The 14,973-nt window shown below is 42.5% G+C and overlaps 1 protein-coding gene across 3 annotated transcripts in view; it reads left to right on the forward strand.

Moving 5' to 3' along the window:
- FANCC (FA complementation group C) overlaps nt 1-14,973 on the forward strand; it is a 342,843-nt gene that overhangs the window by 172,462 nt on the left and 155,408 nt on the right. For all 3 annotated transcript variants that reach the window (XM_073545963.1, XM_073545964.1, XM_073545961.1), the window contains one exon: nt 7,911-8,075. In XM_073545963.1, the coding sequence (XP_073402064.1) occupies nt 7,911-8,075 (165 nt within the window). The remainder of the gene's footprint in view (nt 1-7,910; nt 8,076-14,973) is intronic.

Consider the following 14,973-nt stretch of genomic DNA (forward strand, 5'->3'; position numbering starts at 1 on the left):
GTCGCTGGTGAGATCTGCCTGTTTGACAGCTCACTAGCGACCACTTAGCGATGTACCATCGATCCTGACCACATCATATCGTTGTCGGGATCGCTGGTGCATCGCTAAGTGTGACGGCCCCTTCACAAAACCTCCACAATGTGACAGGCGAGCTCAGGCCACTCTTCCATTTTTGAAGACCAAAATGTAAAAGGGTCCAAACCCCACCTGTTGCCATTGATATTGAGCTCCAGATTCCCCTGCACTATCCTCTCCAGTCGTTAATAACGTGTCAAACTTGTACTCTGTTCTGCTGGTGCACGGGCTGGTCTAAAAAATGTTAAATCACTCACAAAAATTGATTATACCACTTACACTGCTGCTGCTGCTGTTTTGTTTATGACGCCTTGACTTTCCCAAGATTGGACGTCTACAACTGGGATGCACACTGTGTGCCTCACTGCTATCTTGGGGAAAACTACTTCGATATGCGCTTCCCTTTCTGGCTAAATTTACTCTTGTACTGTGAATCAAACAGAGAGCCAACCTAGTAGTCAGCACTATTTCTAACCCTAAAAACATGGACGTCGTGTTGAAGATAGTGCAGCAAGAATGTGCTCATGTGTCAGGCGCTTCCATGAGGTCCAAGTTCATGGTGTGTGCTCTGTACAGAGGTGGGGGAGATTCTATGTGCACTGTTAGAACGTGTGTCTGATTAGGCGAGAAGTTGTGAGCACAGGTGGAGGCCCTAGTGGAGCTGGAGGAGGCAGAAGCAGTGGAGGAAGCATTAGATGCATTGTTTTGTCCCGCAAACCTTGGGGATTCAAAGACTTGTAAAGTAGCCCCTTTCCCTTTTGCCCCCACAGCTACCAGAGTCACCCAGTGCCTTGTCTGCGAGATGTAACGCCTCTACCCATGTTTACTTGTCCAGGTGTCAGTGGTGAAATGCACCCTGGCAGATAGATTTTTTTCATGGAACGGGTGATGTTGTTGGCGACATGCTGGTGTAGCGCAGGCACGGCGTTCTTAGAGAAGTAATATCGACTGGGGGACTGTGACGACCATCAACTTTTGGAAACTGTCTGTATCCACCAGGCGGCATTTCCGTAGCCAACAAATTTGATTTGGTGGAGTTCAAGCTCTTAGCTTTGTTATGTGTAGGAGGAAACATTCTTTTACGTGACCTCAACTGCGGGACCGAGGAGGCTGCTGTGCTGAGAGAGGGTGGAGTACGGAAAAACTGTTGGACTGAGTGAGGTGCAGGTGGAGATATTATGGTGGATTGAGAAAGATGTGTTGTGCTAGGTGATACAAAAGCAAGTCATATCTATTTCCGTAACAGCTGACTGGCTGTCACTCACCCCGATTATGGTGGGTAAACAATTGTTTTTTCTGTGGCCGGAGACCTGTGTTAGAAGACTTGGAGTGTTGACGGAGGAAGAAGAAGCAGCAGCAGATAGGGTTGATGGGACAGCTGGTGGTTGGCGAGGCCCGCTTTTCCGCATTTTAGCACAGTGAGATTCCCACAGGAAGGCATGTCAAATTATTGCAATTTTTGCCTCTACTGATATTCTTTTTGTGCAAATTTGACAGATAACATATCCTGGGACATCATTTGTGGTTGCAAAAAACGCCCAGGCTAGGCAAACCTTGCTCCCCCTGCGAACTGCACACTTGCAACCGCTGCTGGTCACAGCCAGAGTTGGGTTTGAGGATGCAGTGCTTGTCGTAGTTGTATTACTTTGTGTCTGTGTGGGAAGCCGGAACATGACCTAGTCATCTTCCCCCTCCTCCACCCTTTGCTGAGCTACTCAGCTGGGTACCTCTGGGTTCATAACAACTGAAATCTACAACCTCATTGTCATCCTCTCTGTTCTCACACCCTGAGAGTCACCCTCCTCCTCTTCCTTCCTTAACACCACAGTACAGACCGCGTACGCCACTGGTACCTGAATCTCATCAGGATCACCTCTACCCTTTGTGGTTAACATCTGGTGACAAGGGTCTGAATTCTTCGTCCAGCCCCGGATCCAACATGAAAAACTTTTGGGCATCGGTGCAGATGTCCTCTTTCTCTGGATTCTGTGATTCTTTGGAGCAGACCTCTGATGCCTATGGAATACAGTGTGTGAACAACTCTTCAGAACAGCCAATCCGAGGTTCCCCACTGTCAGTTGGGTGTTTGTAAAGTTTTTCCCCAGGGGAAAGAAGGGTGATTGGGGTGCCACTTCTGAGGATTGTACTGTGTGATGTTAAGGTGGAGGAAGAGGAGGAGAGGCCACTTGATGCAGCGCTTGCCATCCACTGAAGCACATGTTCTTTCTGAGCCTCATCTACAAGGCGAACCGCTGTGCGACTGCCAAAGAAACGTAGTCGAGTAAGCCTGCCAGTAACAGATGCTGTCAGTGGTCTTTGGATAGGACAAGACGGTGTTTGTTCAGTTGAGCTTTCATCCACATTAACACCTAACACACATACACATTGAACACCAAGCCTATCCACCCTTCCACCATGACCTCGCTTTTTCCCACTCATTTTGTAAGTAGCCTTCACAACCTTAGGCCCACAGCTGTCAGTCACCTGTCACTAAATTAAAAATCACTATTTATTTTCTTAGTGTGCCTGAACAACACTGTTATGCCTAACGATTTATACATGCAAATCTGGCCTTCTGATTTACCACTGAAACCAGTTTTAGCGCAAATGATTTGGAGTAGCTAATTGGGCCTTGTGGCTGCAACACTATATTAGGCCTAACAATTTTTAACGTGGAAATCTGGCCTTCACTTTCACCAGCACCAGTGGAAAAAAAATAAGCGTGCGCCACTCCTGTAATCTCTTCAGATGCACCTTTAACCTCTTCACACACCCTCCCCTCATCAAACACCCCCCCCCCCATCCCACCCCCCTCATCATACAGCAGCACTATCCTAGTGAAAGTCATACAAAAGCATGAGTGGAAACTCGATGATTTATCGAACTGTAACCGACTTTTGCCAACTTTGAGTAAAAATGCTCGTGAAAGTGAACATGCATCCGAATTTGCTACATTCATGTCAAATTTGAGATTGTCGAATGTTTTCCGAAACACATTCACTCATCTCTATTTCAGAACATGATAATTTTGTTTAAAGGGAACCTGTCATGTCCTTTTTAGCATGTAAACTGTCCCTATTGTGATGTGATGTAGTGTGCGTCACTAACACGTTTTTTTCATTACAAACAGTGGTCTAATCATGTGCAAAAAGCACTTTATATACTTAGATCGTACCTGCTCATTTAGTCTTCGGGGTGTGCTTAATTTCATTCAGTCACGTTTGTTGCTGTCCACGCAATTTAAATTATGTTCCCAGGGTTGCGCCAACGTCTCTCAAATCCGTTTTTAAAAATCCTGCGCATGTGCAGTGTTGATCGGGGAACCGTGCATGCGTGTGACAAACACCTCCCCGCGCGTGCGCACCGATGCTATATGTGGTACCCAGCTTTACTGACTGTGTGTGTCTGGAGTCGCTCGTCACAACTCGAGCGTGTAGAGCCGCTTGTCACGGCGCATGTGCGGCTTCCCGACCGACACTGCTCAAGTGTGGCTCAACGATACAATGCACAAGCGCAGGATTTTTCATAGCAGATGTGAGTGATGTTGGCGCAACCCTGTGGACAGTTTATTTGCTAAACAGGACATGACAGGTTCCCTTTAATATTGGGTTAAAAGGAACAGATTAACCCCATATCTGCAGGTTAACAACGTTATTCCTGGTGACAGGTTCCCTTTAATGATATAAGGTTTTAATTGTATGAATGATCAGTGTAAATGCCATATTTTCACACATTTTAATCAGTTTTCCATCAACCTCCACCTCAATTTTACATTTTCAGTATCAATGCAATGTAAGACTCATAACAGTAAAATCTGGTGCTTCTTCCCTTCTGAGCTCTGCCATGCGCCCAAACAGTGGTTAACCCCCACATATTGGGTATCAGCGTACTCAGAACAAATTGCCCAACAACTTTTGGGGTCCAATTTCTCCTACCCCCCTTGGAAAATGAAAAATTGGGGCAAAAAGATCATTTTTGAGAAAAAAAAATGATTTTATTTTTACGGCTCTACGTTATAAACTTCTTTGAAGCACTTGGGTGTTAAAAGTGCTCACCACACATCTAGATAAGTTCCTTAGTGGGTCTGGTTTCCAAAATAGTGTCACTTGTGGGGGGGTTCGACTGTTTACGCACAAACGCGGCATGGCGTCCGAGCTCAATTGCAGCCAATTTTGCATTGAAAAGTCAAACAGCTCTCCTTCCCTTCCAAGCTCTGCCATGCGCCAAAACAGTGGTTTACCTGCATACAGCTCTGGCAAAAATTAAGAGACCACTGCAAAATTTTCAGTTTGTCTGATTTTTCTCTTTATAGGTACATTTTTGAGTAAAATGTAAATTGCTCTTGTATTCTATTAACTACCGACACCATGTCTTTGACTTCCAAGAAAATGAGAAATGGTCAAAATAACAAAAAACTACTGTGTTTGCAGACCTCAAATAATGCTAAGAAAACAAGTTAATAATCTTCTAGAAATAACAATACTAATGTTTTAGCTCAGGAAGAGTTCAGAAATCAATATTTTGAGGAATAGCCATAATTTTTAATCACAGCTTTCATGCATCTTGGCATGCTTGCCACCAGTCTTTCACACTGCTTTTGAGTGACCTTATGCCACTCTTGGTACAACAATTTAAGCAATTCTTCTTTGTTTGATGGCTTGTGATTATCCATCTTCCTCTTGATTACATTCCAGAGGTTTTCAATTGGGTTCAGGTCTGGAGATTGGGCTGGCCATGACAGGAATTTGATGTGGTGGTCCTTCATCCACATATTGATTGACCTAGCTGTGTGGCATGGCGCATTGTCCTACTGGAAAAACCAGTCCTCAGGCTTGGGGAACATTTCCTGAGCAGAAGGAATCAACTGTTTTTCCAGGATAACCTTGTATGCGGCTTGATTCATACATCCTTCGCAAAGATTAACCTGCCCAATTCCATTCTTGTTGAAGCTTCCCTAGATCATCACTGATCCTCCACTAAATATCACAGTGGGTGCAAGACACTGTGGCTTGTACGCCTCTCCAGGTCTCTGTCTAGCCACTGGATGACCAGGTGTTGGGCAAAGCTGAAAATTAGACTCATAAATGAAAATTACCTTATTCCAGTCCTCTATGGTCCAATCCTTACGGTCTTTGGCAAACTTCAGACTGGCTCTCCTTTGCTTCTCATTGATGAAAGGCTTTTTTCTAGCTTTACATGACTTGAGCCCTGCCTCTAGGAGCCTGTTACAAACTGTTCTTGCTGTGTAGCTCACCCCAGCTGCCATTTGCCATTCCTTCTGTAGGTCACAAGAAGTCATTCTGCGTTTGCTGAGTGACATTTGAATAAGATGACGGTCATCCCGGTCAGTGGAGAGTCATTTTCACCCTCTGCCTATCTGTAGCTTTGTTGTCCCCAATGTCTGCTGCTTGACCTTGGTGTAATGGACTGCCGTCTTAGAAATTTTAAGGATAGAGGCAACATGACGCTTACTGTATCCTACTGTTAGTAAAGTCAGAATTAAGCCCTTCTTTTCCTCTCTCAAGACTTTCCTTTTCAACTTCTTTGGCATGGTTAAAAGTTATTTTTTCATTCCTACTACTTTTGGGATATTACTAGCACTTGTTTTGCCATCCAGCTTGTCCTATTGCAAGAGGATTGTGAACACCACAGCAGGGTTTTTTATACTTTCCTTCATTAAGATTTGGTTCAGGTGATCACTTAATCAGACGCACATTAAGTAGAATGAGGAGTACTCTGGTTGGAATTCAACTGACTTTGGAATGGAATGGCTGTCAGACATGTAGAGAAGCTGATTTTTTATAAAACTGTGCAGTGGTCTCTTAATTTTTGCCAGAGCAGTATATGGGTTATCAGCGTACTTGGGAGAAATTGCACAACTTTGGGGTCTAATTTGTTTTGTTACCCTTGTTAAAATAAAAAAAAAATTGGATCTGAAGTAATTTTTTGTGAAGAAAAGTTAAATGTTCATTTTTTTTTTTTTTTTTTAAACATTCCAAAAATTCCTGTGAAGCACCTGAAGGGTTAATAAACTTTTTGAATTTGGTTTTGAGCACCTTCAGGGGTGCAGTTTTTAGAATGGTGTCACTTTTGGGTATTTTCTATCATATAGACCCCTCAAAATGACTTCAAATGTGATGTGGCCCCTAAAAAAAAAAAATGGTGTAAAAATGAGAAATCGCTGGTCAACTTTTAAGCCTTATAACTATCTAACAAAAAAAAATTTTGGTTCCAAAATTGTGCTGATGTAAAGTAAACATGTGGGAAATGTTACTTATTAAGTATTTTATGTGACATATCTCTGATTTAAGGGCATGAAAATTCTAAATTGGAAAATTGCAAAATTTTCACCAAATTTCCGTTTTTTTTTTCACAAATAAATGCACGTTATATCAAAGAAATTTTACCACTATCATGAAGTACAATATGTCACGAGAGAACATTGTCAGAATCACCGGGATCCATGGAAGCGTTCCAAAGTTATTACCTAATCTTAAAGGGACAGTGGTCAGAATTGTAAAAATTGGCCTGGTCATTAACATGCAAACCACCCTTGGGAGTAAAGGGGTTAAGCCAGTTTTTCAGTCAAAAAAGAGTCAAAATATACAGTCATGAGAGAAGTTAAACACACCTTCTATGTTTTTACATATCCAGACATAATATAAATAATCTGGTCCTTTTAGAAGATCTGAAAACTAGGTAAATACAACCATACTGTATATGAAAAGCAACACATGACAAATAACATTGTGTCATTATTTAACAAAAACAATACCAAAAGTAGTATATTAAAAATTAAGTACACCCTTGCTATTCCAATGTCCTTGTTTTCTTGATCTTCAGCAAGTGAGACCACCTCAATAAAAGCAGAAGTTTTACCAGATTGCTGATCTGGAGCATTCAGACGAGTGCTAACACAAGACCAAATTGGAAAGACATCCTCAATTATATTAGAGACTTTAAAGAGGTTGTACATAATTTTTTATCATGATTGTATGGCACTCTGTTTATTTTCCACATACATCTGTATCTTTTTGAAAAGTGTATATTAGGGTCCCGTTTCACATAGCGACGCACCAACGATCCCGACAACGACACGACCTGGTAGGGATCGCTGGTGCGTCGCTAGTAATCTGCCAAACAGGCAGATCTCTTCAATGACGCACCAGAGATCCCGACAACGATGCGACCTGGTAAGGATCGCTGGTGCGTTGTCACACAGCAGCTATTCTGAACGATTCCAACCTGTGTCCCTGAGTTCTGCGTCGCCAACGAGGTGACTCGTCGGCGTCAAACACAGCAATGCAAGTTGGCCAGCGGGACGCCGACGATGAAAAAATGGCCCAGGACATTCGAGCACGAGCAGCGATATCCAGCTGGGGGGCCGGTCGCCGCTATGTGTCTCACATGTAGCGAGATCGCAGGCGAGATCGCTGTTGCATCACAAAAATCGTTGACGCATCAGCGATCTCGCTATGTGAGACGGGGCCTTTACTTAGCCAAAGGACTGGATTCTGTCTGCCCACCAAATGTAGTTGGTGTAGATTTTTCTTTCTGGCTCCTTGAAATACAAGGATGGGCCATATTTATTTAGAGTTATGCACCTTTCACTAAATTCAGCACACACTTTTCCAGTCCACTTTAGTTTAGAACTGGTTTAGGAAGCGCCAGTCTTAATAGCTTCCTGATCCTGTCTTTTGTCCTGATTCTAATCCTTGTTTTGTCTAGCCCATATCCTTATATATGTGGATATGATAATTATATTGATTTTGATTATTAGAAATGTTTACACTATCATAAATCCCTATTTTTATTTTTCATGCCTTTTTCTATAGAATCTTGGCGGATCAAGTGCGCTCAATATGCATTGCATGTATTCCTATTCTTACCTTGTCTGAAGTTGTCCCATTGCTGGAAGCTTTACTTCTCTACCATGGACCCCAGCCATATGAAGTCCTTGACAGTCAATTTTTGTGTGCTGTATGTGATGCAATTCAAAAGTAAGTAGGCACAAATTTTCTGTTTTAAAGCCTTTTTTACCCTTTTATGTAGTTTTTTTTGCTTTTTCAAATGTTTACATAACTAGTACACAGACCACGTTTTTAAAGTTTTTTAATACAGTGCATCAGATCTCTTGGATCTAAAGGGTTTGTCCCCCATGTGGCTTTTTTTGTAAGCCTCCCAGTTTTTCATTACTAATTTCACCCCCTTTCTTATATCCGAACTCTTTCCAAGGCTGGAGTCACACATAACATATAAAAATCGGTCCGTTTTTTACGGCCGAGAATCGCATCAATGTTTCATGAATAGTGATCCGTATGTAATCCATTTTTAATACGATGATGCGATTTTCTTGCATCAAAATAACCGTGTGACATCCGTATGGCAGCCGTACGGTGAGATTTTCTCGCCGGCTAGCAAAATGGACATATAATGGAACACAATGGTTAAAACACAAACGAAAGACTAGATATGTACACATAGAATACATATGTATATATATATATATATATATATATATACACACACGTCATTGAGACGCACGCATATATATATATATTTATAGTTCATAGCGTTCTACATAACATAATAGCCGCTGAATCAATTGCCGGGTTCTGTAAAATCATTACAGACCCAGGAATGATATTACATATGGTTTCCAAATAGTAAACCAAGGCATATCAAAACGATTTATATATGTCAGTTTAATTAATATGTGTTAGTAAAAATTTGGAACTCTAGAGGTTAAATTTAAGGCTATAATCGTGGAAAAAATTGTGTGGGCTCCCACTCAATTTTCTCCACCAGAGAGGGAAAGCCAGTGTGTGAGGGCAGATATTAATAGCCTAGGGAGGGACCAGGGTTATTACCCTTCCCCCTGGCTACAAACATCTGCCTGCCCCCAGCCACCCCAGAAAAGGCGCATCTGTAAGATGCGCCTTTCCTGGCGCTTAGCCTCTCTATTCCAATTGCCTTTAGCGGTGGCATGTGGGTTAATAAGGGGTTAATGTCACCTTGCAATTGAAAAGGGACATTAAGCCGGGTTAATAATGGAGTGGTGTCAATAAGACACCTATCCATTATTAATCCAATAGTAGTAAAGGGTTAAGAAAGACACACACAGCAAAATACTTCTGGGACATAGTAAATCCGGCGCATCCGCATTAATGCTTTTCAGCTTTGCCCACAATTGGGCAAATTATACTGCGCACACGCGGAAGGCAATTTGAATGCCCAGGACCTGTACGCGGACATCGCTATTCACAGAGCGGAATGCGTACAGCACACCGATTTGGGGTGGAGAGAGGGACCAGAACCAACGCCCATCGGACCGGACTGAGCATATTACCATACCGCGCAGGGGCAATATAAAAGGTTTTTATGGGGGATTCATGGGGAGTCAGGGGGTTTCACAAGTAGTTGGAGAATGTATAGCTCACACTCTATTAGATGATATTTTTAGTTGATAGGCCAAAAAACTGTTGACAGATTCCCTTTAAAGTGCCATCCTTTCAACTGAGAAGCGCTGTGATTCTGATTACAAGCAGCACATTGCAGAGCTTGTCAGCTGAAGAGACGGAACTTCAAAACATCAACAGGATCCAGGCAGAGGAGGAGAGTGAAGTCTGAACAGAGCATGTGTGCTCAGACTGCCGTCACTCACAGAGGTGCCCTGCTCTGTACGTCTGATTCCTGTCACTAGACCAGAAATAACAGAGCCGAAATCACAACAGAAGACCTACATACAGTGCCTTGCGAAAGTATTTGGCCCCCTGGAACTTTTCAAGCTTTTCCCACATATCATGCTTCAAACATAAAGATACCAAATGTAAATTTTTGGTGAAGAATCAACAACAAGTGGGACACAATTGTGAAGTTGAATGAAATTTATTGGTTATTTTACATTTTTGTGGAAATTCAAAAACTGAAAAGTGGGGCGTGCAATATTATTCGGCCCCTTTAACTTAATACTTTGTTGTGCCACCTTTTGCTGCGATTACAGCTGCAATTTACTTTGGGTATGTCTCTATCAGTTTTGTACATCGAGAGACTGAAATTCTTGCTCATTCTTCCTTGGGAAACACCTCGAGCTCAGTGAGGTTTGATAGAGATCATTTGTGAACAGAAGTTTTCAGCTCTTTCCACAGATTCTCGATTGGTTTCAGGTTTGAACTTTGACTTGGCCATTCTAACACCTGGATACGTTTATTTGTGAACCATTCCATTGTAGATTTGGCTTTATGTTTGGGATCATTGTCTTGTTGGAAGACAAATCTCCGTCCCAGTCTCAGGTCTTTTGCTGACTCCAACAGGTTTTCTTCAAGTATGGTCCTGTATTTGGCTCCATCCATCTTCCCATCAATTTTAACCATTTTCCCTGTCCCTGCTGAAGTAAAGCAGCCCCAACCCATGATGCTGCCACCACTATGTTTGACAGTGGGGATGGTGTGTTCAGGGTGATGAGCTGTGTTGCCTTTACGCCAAACATATCGTTTGGCATTGTTGCCAAAAAGTTCGATTTTGGTTTCATCTGACCAGAGCACCTTCTTTCACATGTTTGGTGTGTCTCCCAGGTGGCTTGTTGCAAACTTTAAACAACACTTTTTATGGCTATCTTTGAGAAATGGCTTTCTTCTTGCCATTCTTCCATAAAGGCCAGATTTGTGCAGTGTACGACTGATTGTTGTCCTATGGACAGACTGTCCCACCTCAGCTGTAGATCTCTGCAGTCCATTCAGAGTGATCATGGGCCTCTTGGTTGCATCTCTGATCAGTCTTCTCCTTGTTTGAGATGAAAGTTTAGAGGGACGGCCGGGTCTTGGTAGATTTGCTGTGGTATGATACTCCTTCCATTTCAATATGATCGCTTGCACAGTGCTCCTTGGGATGTTTAAAGTTTTAGAAATCATTTTGTATCCAAATCCGGTTTAAAACTTCTCAACAACAGTATCATGGACCTGCCTGTTGTGTTCCTTGGTCTTCATGATGCTCTCTGTGCTTCAAACAGAACCCTGAGACTATCACAGAGCAGGTGCATTTATCCGGAGACTTGATTACACACAGGTGGATTATATTTATCATCATTAGTCATTTAGGACAACATTGGATCATTCAGAGATCCACAATGAACTTCTGGAGTGAGTTTGCTGCACTGAAAGTAAAGGGGCCGAATAATATTGCACGCCCCACTTTTCAGTTTTTTAATTTCCACAAAAATTTAAAATAACCAAAAAATTTCATTCAACTTCACAATTGTGTCCCAGTTGTTGTTGATTCTTCACCAAAAATTTACATTTGGTATCTTTATGTTTGAAGCATGATATGTGGGAAAAGGTTGAAAAGTTCCAGGGGGCCAAATACTTTCACAAGGCACTGTAGAGATGAGCTTACAGGAGCATGGAAGGCAATAGGAGTTGATTAGAAAACTGTTAGTTAGGAAGAGTTAGCACATGTAAAAGTGGGTTAAATTGATAGTGGAAAACCTCCTTAAGAATCTTTTTTGAATATTTTGCTTGGTAAAAGAAAATTTCATCCCTTCCTACCTGTGTCACCCTCTAAACTGACTGCCATTCAAAGTTCTTCCAGGTGATCCTGTAAAGTCTGTGCAGCAGACTTCAGCAATTTCATTGATAATCAGGTTCTTCATTTGAAAGAAAAATAAACAAAAAAAAATGCAGAGGCTTTGTCACTACTTTATGCTGCCCCTGTATAGGGCTGCTTAAACCTGGTTTCCTTAACCTGTCACCAGGTTTTTACTGTCATCTGACAGGAGCATGAGGTAGGAGCAGAGACCCTGATTCCAGTGGTGCGTCACTTGGTTTACTGGGTGCAGAAGTTATGATATAATCACTATAGTAGTATTATTAGATTATTACGGTACTCATATTATTATTAGGCCGGGATCACACATGCGAGAAACATGGCCGAGTCTCGCATGTTAATACCCTGCACTCGGAAGAGTGCAGCGGCCATGTATTGCTATGAGGCTGCACGCTCCAATCCGAGTGCTGGCGGCAGTGCCGGGTATTAACATGCGAGACTCGGTCGTGTTTCTTGCATGTGTGATCGTGGCCTTATTAATAGTATTCTCTGCTGCAGATTGAGCAGAGCTCAGTTATTGATGTTTGTATAACCCCACTCACAACTTCCTGTGAACATTGTATAGTGACAGAGAGCTGCTAATCATTTCTAGGGGCGTGATTGGACTACAATGCACCAGATCATTTGTCCTGTTGTGATCATCTCTTGCTGATATGGACAAACACAAGAAAAAGTACCACGTAGGGAATGCACACCACAGTACTATGTAAAAAAGCAAAACTTTATTAACAATAACAGTTTAAAACATACTTAAAACCAAAGCAGTGTTCCCCCCCATGCGTGATATAATGATCACAGGCAATAAAATGCAAATGGACCAGATGGACCCTGGATTGCAGCGTGCAGTTTTCAAAAAATAGAGAAATAATAATAAATCCCGAGCATGAATGACAAGTTGTGAAAGTGTACAATCACAATCTATAATTGAAACTGTCCCCAAAAGTGCCCTGCAACCAAAATGCTAAAAATATACATTATCACTGCATGTAATAAACAGCAAAACATTGCAAGTGAAACATCGCTGGAATCAGGTTCTCTTTCACCACACCATGGTGCTCTCGGATTATATAGCAATCACCTGCTGACAGATTCCCTTTAAATGCTGTACTTCTAGTTGCCTGCACTCAGAAGTGTCTGTCCCATTTTGAAGTCCCAGCTCTGCTACAGCCTACAGTGGTTAGATGACTACACTGTGTGCACAATAAGTAGGCAATTTTATTTGTCTGGTCAATCCAAAAGGTTAATAACCTGAAATCTGAATATCTAAGAACATAAAAGTGAGGTTTTGTCTTTCTTAGAATATTTAGTGTATGTGTGCAGAATTATTGGGCAACCATTAGTGTGCAGAATTATTATACAGCTGAATGAAAACTGTACATTTTCCCTTATCCGTTTATTTTCATCTGTTAAAGTGAGAAAAATAGGCAAAGAGAAAGTGAGTGTGCCTCCGTTTAATTTTTTTTTTTAATCAATCAATGCCTAAGAAATGTATTTTACTGTTGGACAACCACTTTAAATAACAGCCACAAATACTTGTTCTGACATATGATGTAACTTAGACTTATCTTCACAGCGGAAAAGGGAACAATGAAGAATATGTACTAACTAGCTGAAGAGCCCGGCGTTGCCTGGGCACAGTAACCAAAGGGCCTGTCACACTAAGCGATATCGCTAGCAATATCACTATGTCTGATACTTACCTCCGACCCGCTCCCCCGGTGATTATCGCTGATCGCGTGAGAACGTCCAGGACTGTTTCTCGTCGGGCGCTTCCTGCTGGGCTTCCTGTGGAGAGACGAGCGACGCGTGGAGCCGGGCGGGAGAACGTCAGGATCGCCTCGTCTGACAGGTAAGTAGCGACCCCCGTCCCCAGCGATGTCGCTGGTGAGATCTGCCTATGTGGCAGCTCACTAGCGACCACTTAGCGATGTGCCAGCGATCCTGACCGCGTCATATCGCTGGTCGGGATCGCTGGTGCATCGCTAAGTGTGACAGTACCTCAATTGTGGTTAGTTATAACAAATTATATTGATTATATTGCACACAAAAACCGTGCATCTAATCCTATCCTGTGTGATACTGACTGCTGAGCTGTGTATCTAATCCTATTATGTGTGATACTGTGTGCTGAGCTGTGTATTTAATACTATTCTGTGTGATACTGACTGCTGAGCTGTGTATCTAATCCTATCCTGTGTGATACTGACTGCTGAGCTGTGTATCTAATCCTATCCTGTGTGATACTGACTGCTGAGCAGTGTATCTAATCCTATCATGTGTGTTACTGACTGCTCAGCTCTGTATCTAATCCTCTCCTGTGTGATACTGTCTGCTGAGCCGTGTATCTAATCTTATCCTGTGTGATACTGACTGCTGAGCTGCGTATCTAATCCTATCCTGTGTGATACTGACTGCTGAGCCGTGTATCTAATCCTATCCTGTGTGATACTGTGTGCTGAGCTGTGTATCTAATCCTATCCTGTGTGATACTGACTGCTGAGCCGTGTATCTAATCCTATCCTGTGTGATACTGTCTGCTGAGCCGTGTATCTAATCCTATCCTGTGTGATACTGACTGCTGAGCTGCGTATCTAATCCTATCCTGTGTGATACTGACTGCTGAGCCGTGTATCTAATCCTATCCTGTGTGATACTGTGTGCTGAGCTGTGTATCTAATCCTATCCTGTGTGATACTGACTGCTGAGCCGTGTATCTAATCCTATCCTGTGTGATGCTGTGTATCTAATCCTATCCTGTGTGATACTGACTGCTGAGCCGTGTATCTAATCCTTTCCTGTGTGATACAGGGCTCCCCCTGCAGTCTGTGTCAGAGGGTGGTCTGTGTAGGCACGGTAATAAATTATTTATTTCCAGCTTTATAGAAGGACGATAACACCATAGAAATGGTAAGAATAATAGGCCTCAGTTACCACAACTGTCTACAAAGAAAACTGTTGCTGATAGCAACCAATCACAGCTCATTTTTCATCTTTTAAACAGCTCTGGGACAGCGTGGCGACTTTTGTGTTTCGACTTTTATGTGGCGAGGTTGGTGTATGAGTGGTGAAATCTGTGCTGAGGGTGGTATATGTGTTGAAGCACGTGGTAGTGTGTGGCGCATTTTGTGTGTGCGTTCATATCCCCGTGTGTGGTGAGTATCCCATGTCAGGGCCCCACCTTAGCTACTGTATGGTATATACTGTTTGGCGCCATCGCTCTCATTCTTTAAGTCCCCCTTGTTCACATCTGGCAGCTGTCAATTTGCCTCCAACACTTTTACTTTCACTTTTTCCTCA

Source organism: Dendrobates tinctorius, unplaced genomic scaffold (assembly GCF_039654945.1).
Source record: "Dendrobates tinctorius isolate UK_male_01 unplaced genomic scaffold, ASM3965494v1 ptg000144l, whole genome shotgun sequence".
Lineage (NCBI taxonomy): Eukaryota > Metazoa > Chordata > Amphibia > Anura > Dendrobatidae > Dendrobates > Dendrobates tinctorius.